General features: G+C 38.9%; 1 protein-coding gene across 1 annotated transcript in view; it reads left to right on the top strand.

The window, feature by feature from the left end:
* The window catches only part of LOC126110224 (uncharacterized), a 97,650-nt gene that overhangs the window by 52,455 nt on the left and 29,217 nt on the right, over positions 1–15,978 (top strand). The window contains exons 6-7 of the mRNA XM_049914997.1: positions 1,787–1,904; positions 13,181–13,363. Coding sequence (XP_049770954.1) covers positions 1,787–1,904; positions 13,181–13,363 — 301 coding nt within the window. The remainder of the gene's footprint in view (positions 1–1,786; positions 1,905–13,180; positions 13,364–15,978) is intronic.

The raw sequence follows: 15,978 nt of genomic DNA, 5'->3' as shown, positions 1-15,978 counted from the left end.
TATCTCCATTGATATTCAACAATTCAGCCTGGAAGTGACTTCCAGTGACATCTTGAAAACAATGAATGCCAAGTTCTACAGTTCACTTGAACTAAGAGCGTTATCTCTATTTATTCAGATTACCAGAGGTCATGTTTTGAGAGACAATTCACTTGTGTTTCATGTTTCACAACCTTACTTTTTGTTCCTGTTATACCAGCTACGTAAATTCCAGTTACTGTTAACAGCGTTAAGTGTTGTTTAGTCTTTAATAAGTTAAAGAATACGCTAGATATGATGATACTTCACTCCCTGAGTCTATAAATATGTAAACTTCAGAAGTCCCTGGTATTATAGGTTGTGGATTGTTGATAACTAGGTTTTGTTCTTCCAGCAGTAACCATTCTATTGTCGGTATTTTGTGTGTGAAATTAACATACTTATCATTAACTAGGCCTCCTAATGTACCTCTATGACCTGGCCCCCAGCCCTGGATCCAGATCACACTACATTTTCCTCATGATCAGTAATCACTGGTTGGTTACCAAATCAGAGTATTACGTTACTACTTTGTGCTCTATTATTACTTGGCACAAATTCCTGCAAAGTTACTGGACCTAAATTCGAAGATGGATGGTTCTTCTGATAATTATCATTGCCATTATTTCTGTTGCACTGGTGTACGCTAGCAAAGTTGGCCTCATTTTCTTAAAAATTATTATTACTATTCCTTTTGTAATTCTGATTTTCACTTTGTTGTACACTCTCATTGTGGTCCTTACTTAAGGCATCAAGTGCATCCACAAAGGACAACAATTCTTCTAATATTTCCCAGCCACTACACAAGATGTCTTTTCTTTTCCTCCATTGGTTTATCTAAATACTTCGCCCGTGTTAAATGCTAGTGAAAATATTTTCTCATAGTACCCCACATATTATTGTAATATTTCAGGTCCCACAAATCTTGTGAAATAATTAGGTACTCGAAGAATACTTTTCAACAACTATTGGTATATTTGAGTTTCATAAAGAACAAAATTCACATTTCGCATATAAGCATTTGACTTCTTGTAAGTCACTTGTATCGTCTCACATCAGAAACAGATTTAAGTATGTTTTAGAAAAGAGCTGGCTTAACAACCATAACAAACCGTGAAATATGTCTTGCCTCCAGCAAGCCCAAGATAAAGAGTTTTTTTCAGAATTAAGAATCTCAAATGTTTGTGTTATTTATAACAATGGTCACTGATATGATTAACACGGAATAACCTAGAAGTTCCATAGTTCTTCCTTGCTCTTTCACTATGACTTCCATGGATCGACCGATAAGTACTTGTCGGTGCAGTTCGACCGCCATGTCTACAATCTTTTTACGACAGACTTCAAACCTGCACACACAGACATATGATGCACAGTAGGTACGATTCTATCATCCCACTCCCACATCTAAAATATTGTGTGTTCAAGACGGTAGAAGGCCAAGTGGTTCTAGAATTTATGCCAAAATTCTTGAAACACTACAGTCTCACCCAGAAACTTCTCATTGCTTTCTGAACTGCAAGCCGTACTGAATTAAGCACTAAGGAGGTAACCACAGAATTGAAGAGCCCATCTACAAATGGAAATGGAATGATCTTTTGCTGGATGTTTTTGAGAATGAGCTATTGTTTTTATGTGCCATCTTAATATCAATTATTTATTATGTTGATATTAATAAGTCACTTTTTATTGGTAATTTCACAAGTATTTACGTATGTCTCTACCAGTGGTACCTAATCACAACTGACTGATTTGTATTGTGTTACAGTTGTCCTGTGACTCCAGCGAGCACAGAAAATATACACACAGCACAAGTCCACCCATCACCGACTTATGTGAGGACAGGACCACATCCTCAGCCAAACAGCAGTACAGCTCCAGTGCAGGTACATACTGAAATTCATCAGATATGCATTACAGTTTATGTTGTCAAATTATTAATTTTATTTGTGTTTATGATAATTACACAATGAATTTGTTACAATAAAATGTTGAAGTTCTGTTTACTGGAACTCGCCAAGAGAACAATCGGCAGTGATACATCCGTATTCAGTTGTATAATATCAGTTGCATATTTTTCAGTGTCAGTTCATTCCACCTTTGAAGGACTTTGCTATTTATACTGAATGTTATGTATACAAAATAAAATAGAGTTCGATTTCATAATTGTATTGTATTTCAAATCATTCTCTTGCTCCGTGGTTCTGAACAAAGAGAGACCGGTAACCATTAGTCAATATCATTTATAGATTTTTTTTATTGTTATTAACTTTGTCAAAGGCCATTTTTTTTTCAAAATATGAATGTAAGTGTCCATGGTTACAATGCAGCTGTCATTTTCTTGCACGTTTTTATCAGTTGCTAAGGAGTGATAAGAACTTTGGTAGTGTGGAAATGCTTATGAAGGGTAATAAAGTTAACACAAGGCAGTTACAATTGTACTCTCTGTGGGGGAACGTGAAGGTTTTGGGGAGTATCCTACCTTCCAAACTTCACAGAAGATCTCCTGCGAAACTTGCAGAACTAGCACTCCTGGATGAAAGGATATTGTGGAGACATGGCTTTGCCACAGCCTGGGGGATGTTTTCAGAATGAAATTTTCAGTCTGTAGTGGAGAACTTCTGTGACATTTGGAAGGTAGGAGACAAGGTACTGGCAGAAGTCAAGCTGTGAGGACAGGACATAAGTCGTGCTTGGATAGCTCAGTTGGTAGAGCATTTGCTCGCAAAAGGCAAAGGCCCCGAGTTTGAGTCTCGGTCTGGCACACAGTTTTAATCTGCTAGGAAGTTAATTGTGGTGTGTTTGCAAATCTATTCACTACAGGGCAAAGTGCTCATAGATCCAGGTAAATAGATGAAATGTAGAAATAATTACTGCAATAAAGTAGAGGTAATCCCGCATTATGTAAATTCATTGAGTTCTCATACTCCATTTAACAGTTTTGAGGTTCAGTCACCTGGAAAAATTTCGGACTCAGAAAACCACCCAGTTATGCCATTATTTAAAATGTTTTGGGCACACTTGTGTTTGATGTATCTTAAATAGTAATATGTACTTAAAAAGACCAAGCTGCAAGGTTTATTTTTTGTATCTATTTTAGTTCTGTGAAGGATTGCAAATTTTACTATAATGATGACAGAAAGTCTTTACAAACAAAACGTATTATTTGACTTCTTGGGTAATGTAACTCATAATTGGCTTCTGTATAAAAAGTCTGTAGCAACAATATTAACTGTGGAAAACTGCAGCACACCGCAGCTTACCTGAATATGAATCTCCTTCAGGTTGTTCCCACTATGATATTTCTCCCACTGAGCTAGAATCACTGAATTCTTCCTCCAGAGCGTCATAAATTTCTTGCTTGCTCAACAAATGTGACAGGCATCAGCAACACCTAATGAATGCATGCACTATCTGACAACAAGGTGAGTTCACATTGGCTTACACAGTTGCAACAGCAGCTCTTAGTAGTGTGCTGACTCACTGTTCAGTGGAGTTAGCTCTGATCAGAAACTTCATGACAGACAAAAACTTGCCATGTGGCACCAACCTATGACAACCTATTCATGGACCATCTAGATGAACCCTTCCTAACAACCCCGAATCCCAAGTCCCTCACAGGGTTCAGATTCATCGATGATATCTTTGTGATCTGGACTGAGGGTCAGGAGACCCTATCTACATTCCTCCAAAACCTCATCACCTTCTTCATTCATTTCAACTGGTCCTCCTCAAACCAACAAGCCACTTTCCTTGATGTTTACCTTCACCTTAAAGATGGCTACATCAGTACCTTTGTCGATACTAACGTACCAACCACCAGCAATACCTTCACTTTGACAACTGCCACCCATTCCATACTCGCCTGTGGTCATCACATGTGTATGATGAACAGTCTCTCACTCCAGATATACCAAGGGTCTTACTGAAGTCTTCACAGATCAAAATTGCCCTCCAAACCTTGTACAGAAACAGATCCGCAGTGCCTTGTCTCGCCATTCATTATACCACTTCCCAAACTCATGAGGCCACAAAGGAGCATTCGCCTCGTTACTCAATACCACGCAGAACTGAAGCAGCTGAATTACATTCTCTGTCAAGGTTTCGACTACCTCTCGTCATGACCTGAAATGAGGAATATTTTACCCACGATCCCCTGGCACCTACACACGTATTCATGCACACAAACAGTGCTATTGTGCCGCTGACAAACCTAAGCAATATCCTTGTCCACGTCTACTCCACCTCTGCTCACAATCCCTTCCTTCATGGCTAACATCCCTGTAATAGACCTAGGTGCAAGACCTTTCTCATACGTCATCCCCCCCTCCACCACCACCTACTCCAGTTGGAGCACAAGCATCACCCATCCCATTGAAGGCAGGGCAACATGTGAAAGCAAATCATGTGATCTACAAACTAAGCTGCAACCACTGTGCTGCATTGTACATGGGCATGACAACCAACAAAGTCTGTCTCCACATAGATGGCCACCGACAAACTTTGACCAAGAGATTAAAACAGAACAGTGCCATAATGTCTGTAGCAGTATCCAAAGAAATAAAATTTGTGTGTTTCATCAGAACATTAGAGGACTGAAAAATAAGATAGATGAGCTTCTTGTATGCCTAGAAATGGGGTAAATTCTGAAGGTATAGATGTTTTGTGTCTCTCTGAACATCATGGAACTGCAGGGATGAAGAAGTTAAATTTAAGGCATTACAGATTAGCAATTTATTCATGTTGAGTCAACATGAAAAAAGAGGAGCTGCTACTTATATAAAAACTGGACACAAAGTCATAAATATTGAAACAAATAGTTTTTGTGTAGATCAGATCCTTGAAGCATATGCCTGTGAGTTACTACTGCAACATACTTCTGTAGTAATTGTAACAATCTACAGATCCCCTCAAGTTAACTTTCAGCTAGTCATGAAAAATCTTGAGGCATTATTGAGCTACCTGTCAGACAAAAAGAAGCAGTTAGTGGTTTGTGGTGATGTTAATGTAGATTTCTTAAAAGATATGGATAGGAGAAATGAGCTAGAACTTTTGTTTGGTTGTTTCAATCTAGTATCTGTTGTAAATTTTCCAGCTTGTGTACAGCAGGATAGTAGGTCACCTATTGATAACATTTTTGTAGGCAGTGCTCAGGCAGAAACAATTAATGTGTGCCAAGTTGTTAATGGTCTATCTGATCATGATGCACAGTTAATGGAAAAACACATATAGCACCTTACAGGATTCAGGCAGGTTCATACAAGGCAGGGAGGCTTATTAATACGAACAGGATACAAAGCTTTAAGTGCAGCCTAGAAGAGGTAGAATGGGACGAAGTATACACAGAAAGTGATGCTGATGCCAAATGCAGCTTATTCCACTGTAGATTTGTCTCAATATTTGAGAGTTGCTTTCCTGAAACGTTATCCAAAAAAGCCATTACAAAGTCAAGTAAGCCATGGATTACTAAGGGAATTAAGATATTGTGTAAGAGGAAGAGGGAAATATATGGATAGGCAAGATCCGATGTTACTTGCTTACTGCAAAAGATACTGTAATATTTTAAGGAAAGTCGTCAAGAAGCTTACGCGTTCTGACAGAAATTAATAATGCGGATAATAAGATTAAAACTGTATGGAATATTGTCAAACAGGAGATGGGGCAGCCTGACAGTGCACATCATAACTTAGCAATAAAGCTAAATGATGATGATGTTGTGAGTGATAATTCACAAGTTGCAAGTATCTTTAACAACCAATTTCTGAATGTAGCAGCAAAAATCGGGTTAAAGGGTTCAGTTGAAGAAGCAAAAAAATATGTTAAAAATGTCATTCTCCAGGACTTTAGGCCTTTAGAAATAGCAGCAACATCCCCCACTGAAGTTAAGGGAATGATAAATATACTGAAAAACAAGAGCTCATGTTGTGTTGATGGAGTCTCTAACAGAATTTTGAAGTGTTGTTCTAATTTAATAAGTGGAGTCCTTAGTGATATATGTAATGCTTCGCTGGCACAGGGAATTTCTCCAGACAGATTGAAATATGCAATTGTCAAACCTCTTCATAAGAAAGGGGACACGAGTGACTTAAATAATTATAGACCAGTCACATTGCTGACTTCATTTTCTAAAATATTCGAAAAAGTTATGTATTCAAGAGTAGTCTTACATTTAAGTGTCCTACCTTCCAAACTTTACAGAAGCTCTCTTGCGAAACTTGCAGAGACAAGATACTGGCAGAAGTAAAGCTGTGAGGACCGGGCATGATTCGTGCTTCGGTAGCTCAGATGGTAGAGCACTTGCCCCCGAAAGGCAAAGGTCCCGAGTTTGAGTCTCAGTCGGGCACACAGTTTTAATCTGCCAGGAAGTTTCATATCAGCGCACACTCTGCTGCAGAGTGAAAATCTCATTCTGGAAACATCCCCCAGGTTGTGGCTAAGCCATGTCTCTGCAGTATCCTTTCTTTCAAGAGTGCCAGTTTTGCAAGTTTCGCAGGAGAGCTTATGTAAAGTTTGGAAGGTAGGAGACGAGATCCTGGCAGAATTAAAGCTGTGAGGACCGGGCGTGAGTCGTGCTTTGGTAGCTCAGATGGTAGAGCACTTGCCCGCGAAAGGCAAAGGTCCCGAGTTCGAGTCTCGGTCGGGCACACAGTTTTAATCTGCCAGGAAGTTTCATATCAGTGCACACTCCGCTGCAGAGTGAAAATCTCATTCTATAAACAAGTTGTTTTAACAGGCATTTAATGCAGTTGGCAATAGGACTTCCAGAAACTGACATACCATATGGGAAAATGCAGTGGTGAAGGACATACTAATGAGATTCCATTGTAATTACATTTTAAGAGTGGAAAATTCTAGAACACAAAAATTTTGTACATGAATACCTGTGAAGTCTGAATTTTCTGGAAAAAGAAAAATGTTCGTTGAAACGAGGAAAAAGAGGACTTTTAATTAACTATAACAATCTAGAAACAAACAATTTTTTGCAGCATCGGAAATTTCCTCTGACTAAATGTGTAGTAAATTAGTAATATTTCATTAAAGGAAATTTTTCCATAAAAACCAAATGTACAATATAATTGGCTTTCATTAAATTACTCAGGGAATAAAGTAATAAAGTTTAATGAAATAATGTCTGAACAAGAATTTAATAGTTTCATGTAACTATCTTATACATGCAGCTAATGAAAATATGTCAAAATGGGTAAAAATTACAATGTGTTTCAAAGTGAATATCAGCATTTCAAGGCCTTTTAGTATTTATTACAGGTGACTTACAATTATAAATAATAGACGAAACAGTTTTGCTAAGAGAAGAGTACAGGACAATTGAGGAAGAGAGAGAGTCTTTTACGCTTAGACCCAAGAAATCATTTTGGAAGACTAGTCTTGAATTAGAAATTGCAGTGACATCTGGGTGGAGACTTTTAGGGAAATCCTTGTAGCTATGTCCTTATCATTTGCAGTTGTTACAAGCTCTAAAGCCTACAGACTACAGTTTACATGCCAATGTAGCAAATGAAATGTTGCTGCATGATGAAGACTTTCTGAATTGTGTTACTTCAGTGATGAATCTACATTTCACATAAGTGTGATGTGAACACACATAGTGTGCACATCTGTGGGTCATCAAATCCCTAAGAGATGGTACAGCTGCAATTAGACTCCCATAAATCAAATTTTTGTGTGCCATATTGTGGCCTTCCTTCTTGAGTGAAGCAGCTGTAACTGATGTTTTGTTATTTTGGTCCACTAGAACTATCGCTCTTTCCTCAATCTTGCTCTAGAAGCAGTAGTAGTTTATGCGTATTCTTGCTTCATGTCTGTTGTACTTCACACGGTTTAAGAATTCTGCCACTGAATAGAAGCAGTGATCTAATAAGAATGCCCTTAGGGATTTGTGAAACACATAAAATGAAGAAATAACTTTTATGAGGCAGACACTATTGTACATTTGTATTGCACCATTTGTATTGGAGTTTTAAAGGCTGTTGTCCTGAACATGGAGTTTGTCTTTTTGTCTAGTATTATTTTTATGTACATTACAATTTTTATTTATCTCTTTGATATTTTTCCTCGTGTATTTACACTAGAATAAAAAGACAGGGTAGAGGGAGGATGGAAGACTTCTGAAAGAGCAGCTTACATGAGTCAGTCTGTTTTGCATGGTGCATTGCTCTTTAACTCTTTTTTTGGGTCAGAAAGGTTACTGAGCTAGTAGCTGTGCTACCCCAGAATACAATTCCATACTGCAGAATACTGTGGAACTGGGACAAGTATGCAATTGTAACAATGTGGAAGCTTGCTTTGTGTGCAAGTAAGCACAGGCTGTAGCATACTTTTTTCATTGTTGTATTCATTTTTGTTTTATGTGTCTGTCATTTAAAATCATTTTGAAGCCATATACATAAAAATTTTGTTTCCAGTGAGGGTGTAATTCCTCCAGCTTTTATTTTTACAGAAGTGTTGCAGGCTTTCCCTTTCAAACAGAACGGAAATTATTAGTTTATTTCCTCCAAACCAGCCATTTAGCTGGTCTGTAGCTTTATTTATGTTTTCTTGTAGCTGTGTTTATGTTTCCCTGTAAGAAGCATGCTTGTGTCATCTGCAAACAAAGTATTTAGTTGGGATTCTATGCTTACATCTAGGTCATTTATATACAGAAGGAAAAGAATAAGCCTGAGAATGGATCTTTGAGGGACTCCAGTTTTCATTATTCCTGCAGCTGAAAAGTATGTTCTAGTGCTCTCATGTGTAGTTCATATGTTATTACTACTTTTTGTTTCCGATTTGGCATGTATGAGCAGAACCACTTTTAATGCAGTGTCTGTAATGCCACACTTTTGGAGTTTTTCCAGCAAGATTCTGTGGTCTAAAATGTAAAATGTCAAAAGCTAAGAAAATACCAGCATCATTTTGTTTATCTCCAGTTCTTCTAGAGCATTTTGTAAGAAATTTCATGTGGCACTGGTCATAGATTTATTTTCTGAAAACCGTGTTGGGCATTGGTGAGGATTTTGTTCTTATTCAGAAATTCCATTAGTCTGTTATACACACTTCTTTCAATGAGTTTGGCAAAAACTGATATTAATGAGATGTCTATAGTTTTGCAAATTTGCTTTGTCACATTTTTTTATGAATAGAGATCACTTTGGCAATTTTAGAACAGTCAGGAAAGGTTCTGGTTGAGAAGGATGAGTTGATTATCTCAGCAAGGGGTGTTGCAATGTTTATAATACACTCCTGGAAATTGAAATAAGAACACCGTGAATTCATTGTCCCAGGAAGGGGAAACTTTATTGGCACATTCCTGGGGTCAGATACATCACATGATCACACTGACAGAACCACAGGCACATAGACACAGGCAACAGAGCATGCACAATGTCGGCACTAGTACAGTGTATATCCACCTTTCGCAGCAATGCAGGCTGCTATTCTCCCATGGAGACGATCGTAGAGATGCTGGATGTAGTCCTGTGGAACGGCTTGCCATGCCATTTCCACCTGGCGCCTCAGTTGGACCAGCGTTCGTGCTGGACGTGCAGACCGCGTGAGACGACGCTTCATCCAGTCCCAAACATGCTCAATGGGGAACAGATCCGGAGATCTTGCTGGCCAGGGTAGTTGACTTACACCTTCTAGAGCACGTTGGGTGGCACGGGATACATGCGGACGTGCATTGTCCTGTTGGAACAGCACGTTCCCTTGCCGGTCTAGGAATGGTAGAACGATGGGTTTGATGACGGTTTGGATGTACCGTGCACTATTCAGTGTCCCCTCGACGATCACCAGTGGTGTACGGCCAGTGTAGGAGATCGCTCCCCACACCATGACGCCGGGTGTTGGCCCTGTGTGCCTCGGTCGTACGCAGTCCTGATTGTGGCGCTCACCTGCACGGCGCCAAACATGCATACGACCATCATTGGCACCAAGGCAGAAGAGACTCTCATCGCTGAAGACGACACGTCTCCATTCGTCCCTCCATTCATGCCTGTCGCGACACCACTGGAGGCGGGCTGCACGATGTTGGGGCGTGAGCGGAAGACGGCCTAAAGGTGTGCGGGACCGTAGCCCAGCTTCATGGAGACGGTTGCGAATGGTCCTCGCCGATACCCCAGGAGCAACAGTGTCCCTAATTTGCTGGGAAGTGGCGGTGCGGTCCCCTACGGCACTGCGTAGGATCCTACAGTCTTGGCGTGCATCCGTGCGTCGCTGCGGTCCGGTCCCAGGTCGACGGGCACGTGCACCTTCCGCCGACCACTGGCGACAACATCGATATACTGTGGAGACCTCACACCCCACGTGCTGAGCAATTCGGCGGTACGTCCACCCGGCCTCCCGCATGCCCGCTATACGCCCTCGCTCAAAGTCCGTCAACTGCACATACGGTTCACGTCCACGCTGTCGCGGCATGCTACCAGTGTTAAAGACTGTGATGGAGCTCCATATGCCACGGCAAACTGGCTGACACTGACAGCGGTGGTGCACAAATGCTGCGCAGCTAGCGCCATTCGACGGCCAACACCGCGGTTCCTGGTGTGTCCGCTGTGCCGTGCGTGTGATCATTGCTTGTACAGCCCTCTCGCAGTGTCCGGAGCAAGTGTGGTGGGTCTGACACACCGGTGTCAATGTGTTCTTTTTTCCATTTCCAGGAGTGTACATTCCTTTATGATGAAGTCTGGAATACTATCAATTCCTGAGGACGTTTTTCTGAAGGCTTTTGCTATGTGAATGATTTCGCTCAGGGATATGTCATAGAAATAGATTGAGTGGAGGTAAGAATTTACTTTATTCTCTTGGTTAATTGTGCTATCTTTCTTATTATTAATTATTAGATTGTTTGTATTGTCTTCATAGTGCTGCCTGAAGAGATATGCAAAACTCCTGCAGGTAAGTAATTCCCCTGTTGCCACAGTTCAGTGTGATAGTTTCCTTTTTACTATTTCCTTCATGCTTTATTACTTTCCAGATTGCTTTGCTTTTATTTTCTGACTCTGATATAAACTTATCAGTGGCCAATATTATTGCGTAACATATGACTTTTCCATATTTCCATATATTTTGTGATAAAACTGTTACAGCTTTTTCTGTAACAGCAATTTTCTGTTTGTGTTAGTTGAGACTTTTGTGCGTCTTGTTATCCCTGACAATGCTTTTAGATTTGTGTTCGTTACCACCCTTGTTTTGAGAGGAAATGCTATTTCAAAATAATAGTTGAAGATGTCAGAGAATTTTTCAAACTTTTTGTTGGTGTTATGCAACTGAAAAACTTCTTCTCACCCTTCTGTTGATAACAAGTGATTGAATGTTTCTATGCTTTGTGTGTTGAAACTTCTTGTAGTCACAGTCCTTTTTATGGTTTTGTCTGGATAGTTAACAGTCTGAGAGGGCTACCACTTGAGCTTCATGATCATTAAAATTTGTATTTACACATTTTGCTGTATAGGGTGTGTTAACAAATATTTGGTCCTCAGTAGTGGCAGAAGTTTGTGTAATTCTTGTTGGGGTTGTAATTGTTTGTTTATGTCTATGATGTCACCAAATCTCACTTACTGTCATTTAAAAGTGTTAGTTCATACCACAACAATGTAAATAATGTATGTAACATCTCAGCAACAGAAACTATGAGCTGTAAATTTCTGGCTGTGTATGTTGTTGAAAATTGATAGTGTATGTGGAAAAGTAAGTAATTCCTTACATCTCCTTATCCAATTCACAAAGGTAGTTCCTACCCAAACAATGAAAGTGGTGTATTATGGAACAATATATCCCTGTCTCAATTATTGGATTGAACTAAAAAGTATCTTGCTGTTCTAGAAAGGAAAATGGAGTGGGCCATAGAGATTCATGTTGTAAAGTGTTCGTGCCGCATGAATACCTGACAATATATCCTTTATATATACTTGTATTTAAATTAGTTACATTCTTTATGGGTCAACCAACAGAAGTTATCAAGTGCAGTGATGCACATGATCACAACACCAGGACAAAATATAACTATTTCTGGAAAAGAACAACATTTAAAATGACAGACAGAAGCCCATACATCAGTGACTTAATTTGTAAGAATATTATGAAAAGGATAGTTGCTACTCACCATATAACGGAGATGCTGAGTTGCTGATAGGCACAACAAAAGGACTGTCCAAAAGTGAACTTTCGGCGAACAAGGCCTTCATCAGAAACAGAGAAAACACACACACACACACACACACACACACACAAGCAAATGAAAATGCAACTTACACACATGTTACCACAGTCTCTCGCTGCTCAGACCAGAGACTGTGATCATGTGTGTGTGAGTTGCATGCGCTTTTGTATGTGTGTGTGTGTGTGTGTGTGTGTGTGTGTGTGTGTGTGTGTGTGTGTTTTGTCTATTTCTGATGAAGGCTTTGTTGGCTAAAAATTCTGACAGTCTTTTTGTTGCGCTTATGTGTGACTCACCATCTCCGCTATGTGGTGAGTAGCAACTATCCTTTTCATAATATTGTTACATTCCATCCCAGATTTTCAATTGTCTAATGATTTGAACTTTAAGCAAATTCAAAGAAACTAGTTATAACATGAATCAATACAATACCAATTGTCACGTAACAAATGTATAAAATAGGTATAACATGTAACAACTGCAGTATATAACATACTTTGTATGTGTAATTGTTCATACTATTATTTCTGACATTTGCAAAAGCCATTGTGATGGTTTGGTGCAAAGAGAATATAAATAAATAAACAAGTAGGATAGTCCTATTTTTCTCTGTAGGTTAGGTGGGAACCATTTGTGCACAGCTTACCAGATCGTGTTTCCTGGCAGTCACTTTATTTTTCATTTTATTTTTTAATACTTGAGGGCAACAGGTATTAAACATATCTGAGAATATATTGACAAACAGTGTAAGAGCATTCTAAAGATGAGAAATTTAAAGGATACCATTCTGTTTAAATTTTATTGTCTTTACCTGTGATCTAGAATGCAGGAGATAGAACTGCATTTCCGCACTGGATTATTATTTGGAAAGCGTCTTTCCATGTTAGGTAGTAATTGTTTAATAACTCTTAGGGTTACCAGACATGTTCCTACTAGTAATCAGTTTCAAATTTGAGTTGTTGATAATGTCCAGCAAATGCAGGACATTATAAGTATTTTATTTTTCAATAGGCTCCTCTGAACACAGCATCTATACATCAGAGACCCATGAAACTTGTCCAGTCATCCACAGTGGACCAAGAGCAACGGCCTATGGGGCACGGGGGGCGTCTGAAAATACCAACGCCGCCTATTGTCAGCCCTTTTGTCGAAAGAGTAATGAAAGGTTATCAGCCAGATATGTCCAACACAGAGGTAATAATCTACAGTTTATTCATAGTTTAATAGTTTAGTTATTAAATGGTGGACATAGTGACAGATCACTTTACAAATTGCAAAACTGCTATCATATTTCACTGTGTGAATGCATTTATTCTCCCATGCTATAAATATGATAAATGAGACCTTGTTCCACAGTGGGAATTATTTATTTATTATGATCTTATTAGGGCCTTGAGACCCTCTCTTTGTCAGACCAGATCACTTGTCAAGGATTTTGTTTTACTGCTAGTACAGCTGATTTCTGTATTACATTATGATAGCTTAACTGCACCAGAAGAAAGTACTTACCAAAAGTTAAGACATTGTATATGTTAAGCTGAAAAATATGAAAATAACATTGGATATGCAGTAACTGAAACAGTGTATACTAGTATTTTCCATAGACCAGAGGAAAGAAGAATGGAAAGTATAGAAATATGATGGTGGTGGTGAGACATCAATTAACCCAATCAAAAAGCAGGAGGTTGGAAACTATGGTAGAGATTCAAGACACAAACAGTTGATAGTGGATTGTATGCAGATGGTGACCAATTAAAAGAAGGTGTTGATTTGGTAACTGTAGGGATTGTAAGAAAATGTAAGTTACTTTTATACACAGGAGAGGTACTTGGTGAAAGTTTCCATGAAGAGAAAATAGAAGTGATAATGAAAATGTTTGTGAGGCTAGGAGCAAGAAAGAGAAAGAAAAAGATAAAAAGTAAAATTGGATGGGAGAAGCTTGGCTTAGCTCTCGTTTATCCTGAATCTCCTGCCCAACAAAAAGTCCAAGGTGACTGGAAAAAAATACAGGTGACTCCTGAATATAAGAGGGGTAAAAGGAGCTGACCCAAAAAATTAAATATCATTACCCCTAATTTCAGTGTGCTGCAGAATTCTTGAGCATAAATATTTCCAGAAAGCATTTGACACAGTACCACATTGCAGACTTTTAATGAAGGTCCAACCATACAGAATAGGTTCTCAGATATGTGAGTTGTTCGAAGGAGTAATAGAACGCAGTACATTGTCCTTGCTGGTGAGTGTTTATTGGAGACAAAGATGCTTTTGTTGTCTGTATAGATAAATGTTCTGTCAAATATGGTGAGCACCAGTCTGTGGCTGCTGATGACTCAGTAGTGTATGGGGAAAGTATCATCTTTGAGTGACTGTAGCAGCATACAGTTACAAATTGGAGAGAATTTCTGTTTGTTGTGATGAATGGCAGTTTGTTTTAAATGTGGGAAAATGTAAGTTAGTCAGGAAGAGTAGGAAAACAGTCTTGCAGTGTTGGAACACAGAATGATTGGTGTAATTATTGAAACAGTCGTTCACATTAAATATCTATGTGTAACTTTTCAGAACAAGATGAAATAGTACAAACACTTCAGATCAGTTGCAGGAAAGGTGAATGGTTCAACTCCAGTTTACTGGGAGAATTTGAGGATAGTGCAGTTCATCTATAAAGGAGATAGCATACAGGAACACATTTGCAACCCATTTCTGAGTATTGCTTGGGTGTTTTGGATCCCCACTCTGTCTGATTTAAGGAAGAAATTGAAGCTATTCAGAAGAATGCTGCTAGATTTGTTTCTGTAGGTTTGATCAACACACAAGGATTACTTAACCAGTGTTTCTGACAGACTGAAGAATGATCCTGCTGTTACAAACACACATCTCGCATTATGACCATGAAGACAGTTAAGAGAAATTGGGACTCTTACAGAAGCATATAGACAGTTGTTCTCCCTCACTCCCATTTGCCAGTGGAACAATGGTACAGGAAGCCCTCTGCCATGCACCCTACAGCAGCATGCAGTGTAAGTTTATAGATGAAGATGTAGAAATACAAATTACAGAATGCAAGAATAATGAGATGGGTGGTCAAAAAGAATTAAGGAACTAGTATCAATGAACAGAGCTGGGAGTGTGTAGCTATAAATGAAGTTCAGATTAAAAGAATTTGAAAATTTAAGCATCTATTTGCAAAGTTCTGACACTTTGTCACCAGATTCACATGATTGTAGTATATCAGTGGGGAAGCAGGAACCCATACTATTTGTGCTGTGTTGTTGTGTGTTCACTATATGTTGGCATTGTATACTGTTTGTGGTTCCGTGTTGAATAGAATTCTTAGCAGCACAATCCATGAACTCTATCATCATGTAAATGTCATATGTGTATATTACATGCAATATATGTGTTCAGTAGGGTCAGAACACTTAATTATTTCCTAAAACAGCTTGCCATTCCTCACATACTCTTGCCATTCCTCACATACTCTAAATATGTTCTATTTATTTTGGGTGTTTAACTCCACTAGCTACTTTTCCCTTCCTTGTTATTTATATTAAAGTGAGCAGTTAGCTTGTGTGCAAAACTAGGGTTAAAAGTGCTTGTGCTAATCTTAATTCGGAACGCATATTTTATCAAAGAACACATCATTAGTGTATATATCTCTGGGAAGTATTCAACCTGAAAACATTATTTATCAGGATAAATAGCATTGCTACAAGAAAGAAAAGGCCTCTGATTTTCATTTCTGAGAAACTGGCAGCCATCAGCTGTAAAGTGTCCTAGTCTGGTGTTAGCTCACACCATTCGGATGGTGG

The sequence above is a fragment of the Schistocerca cancellata genome, chromosome 1 (genome assembly GCF_023864275.1).
Source record: "Schistocerca cancellata isolate TAMUIC-IGC-003103 chromosome 1, iqSchCanc2.1, whole genome shotgun sequence".
Taxonomy (NCBI): domain Eukaryota; kingdom Metazoa; phylum Arthropoda; class Insecta; order Orthoptera; family Acrididae; genus Schistocerca; species Schistocerca cancellata.
Note: the sequence above shows the minus strand (reverse complement) of the source record. Positions and strands in the feature narration are given on the sequence as shown.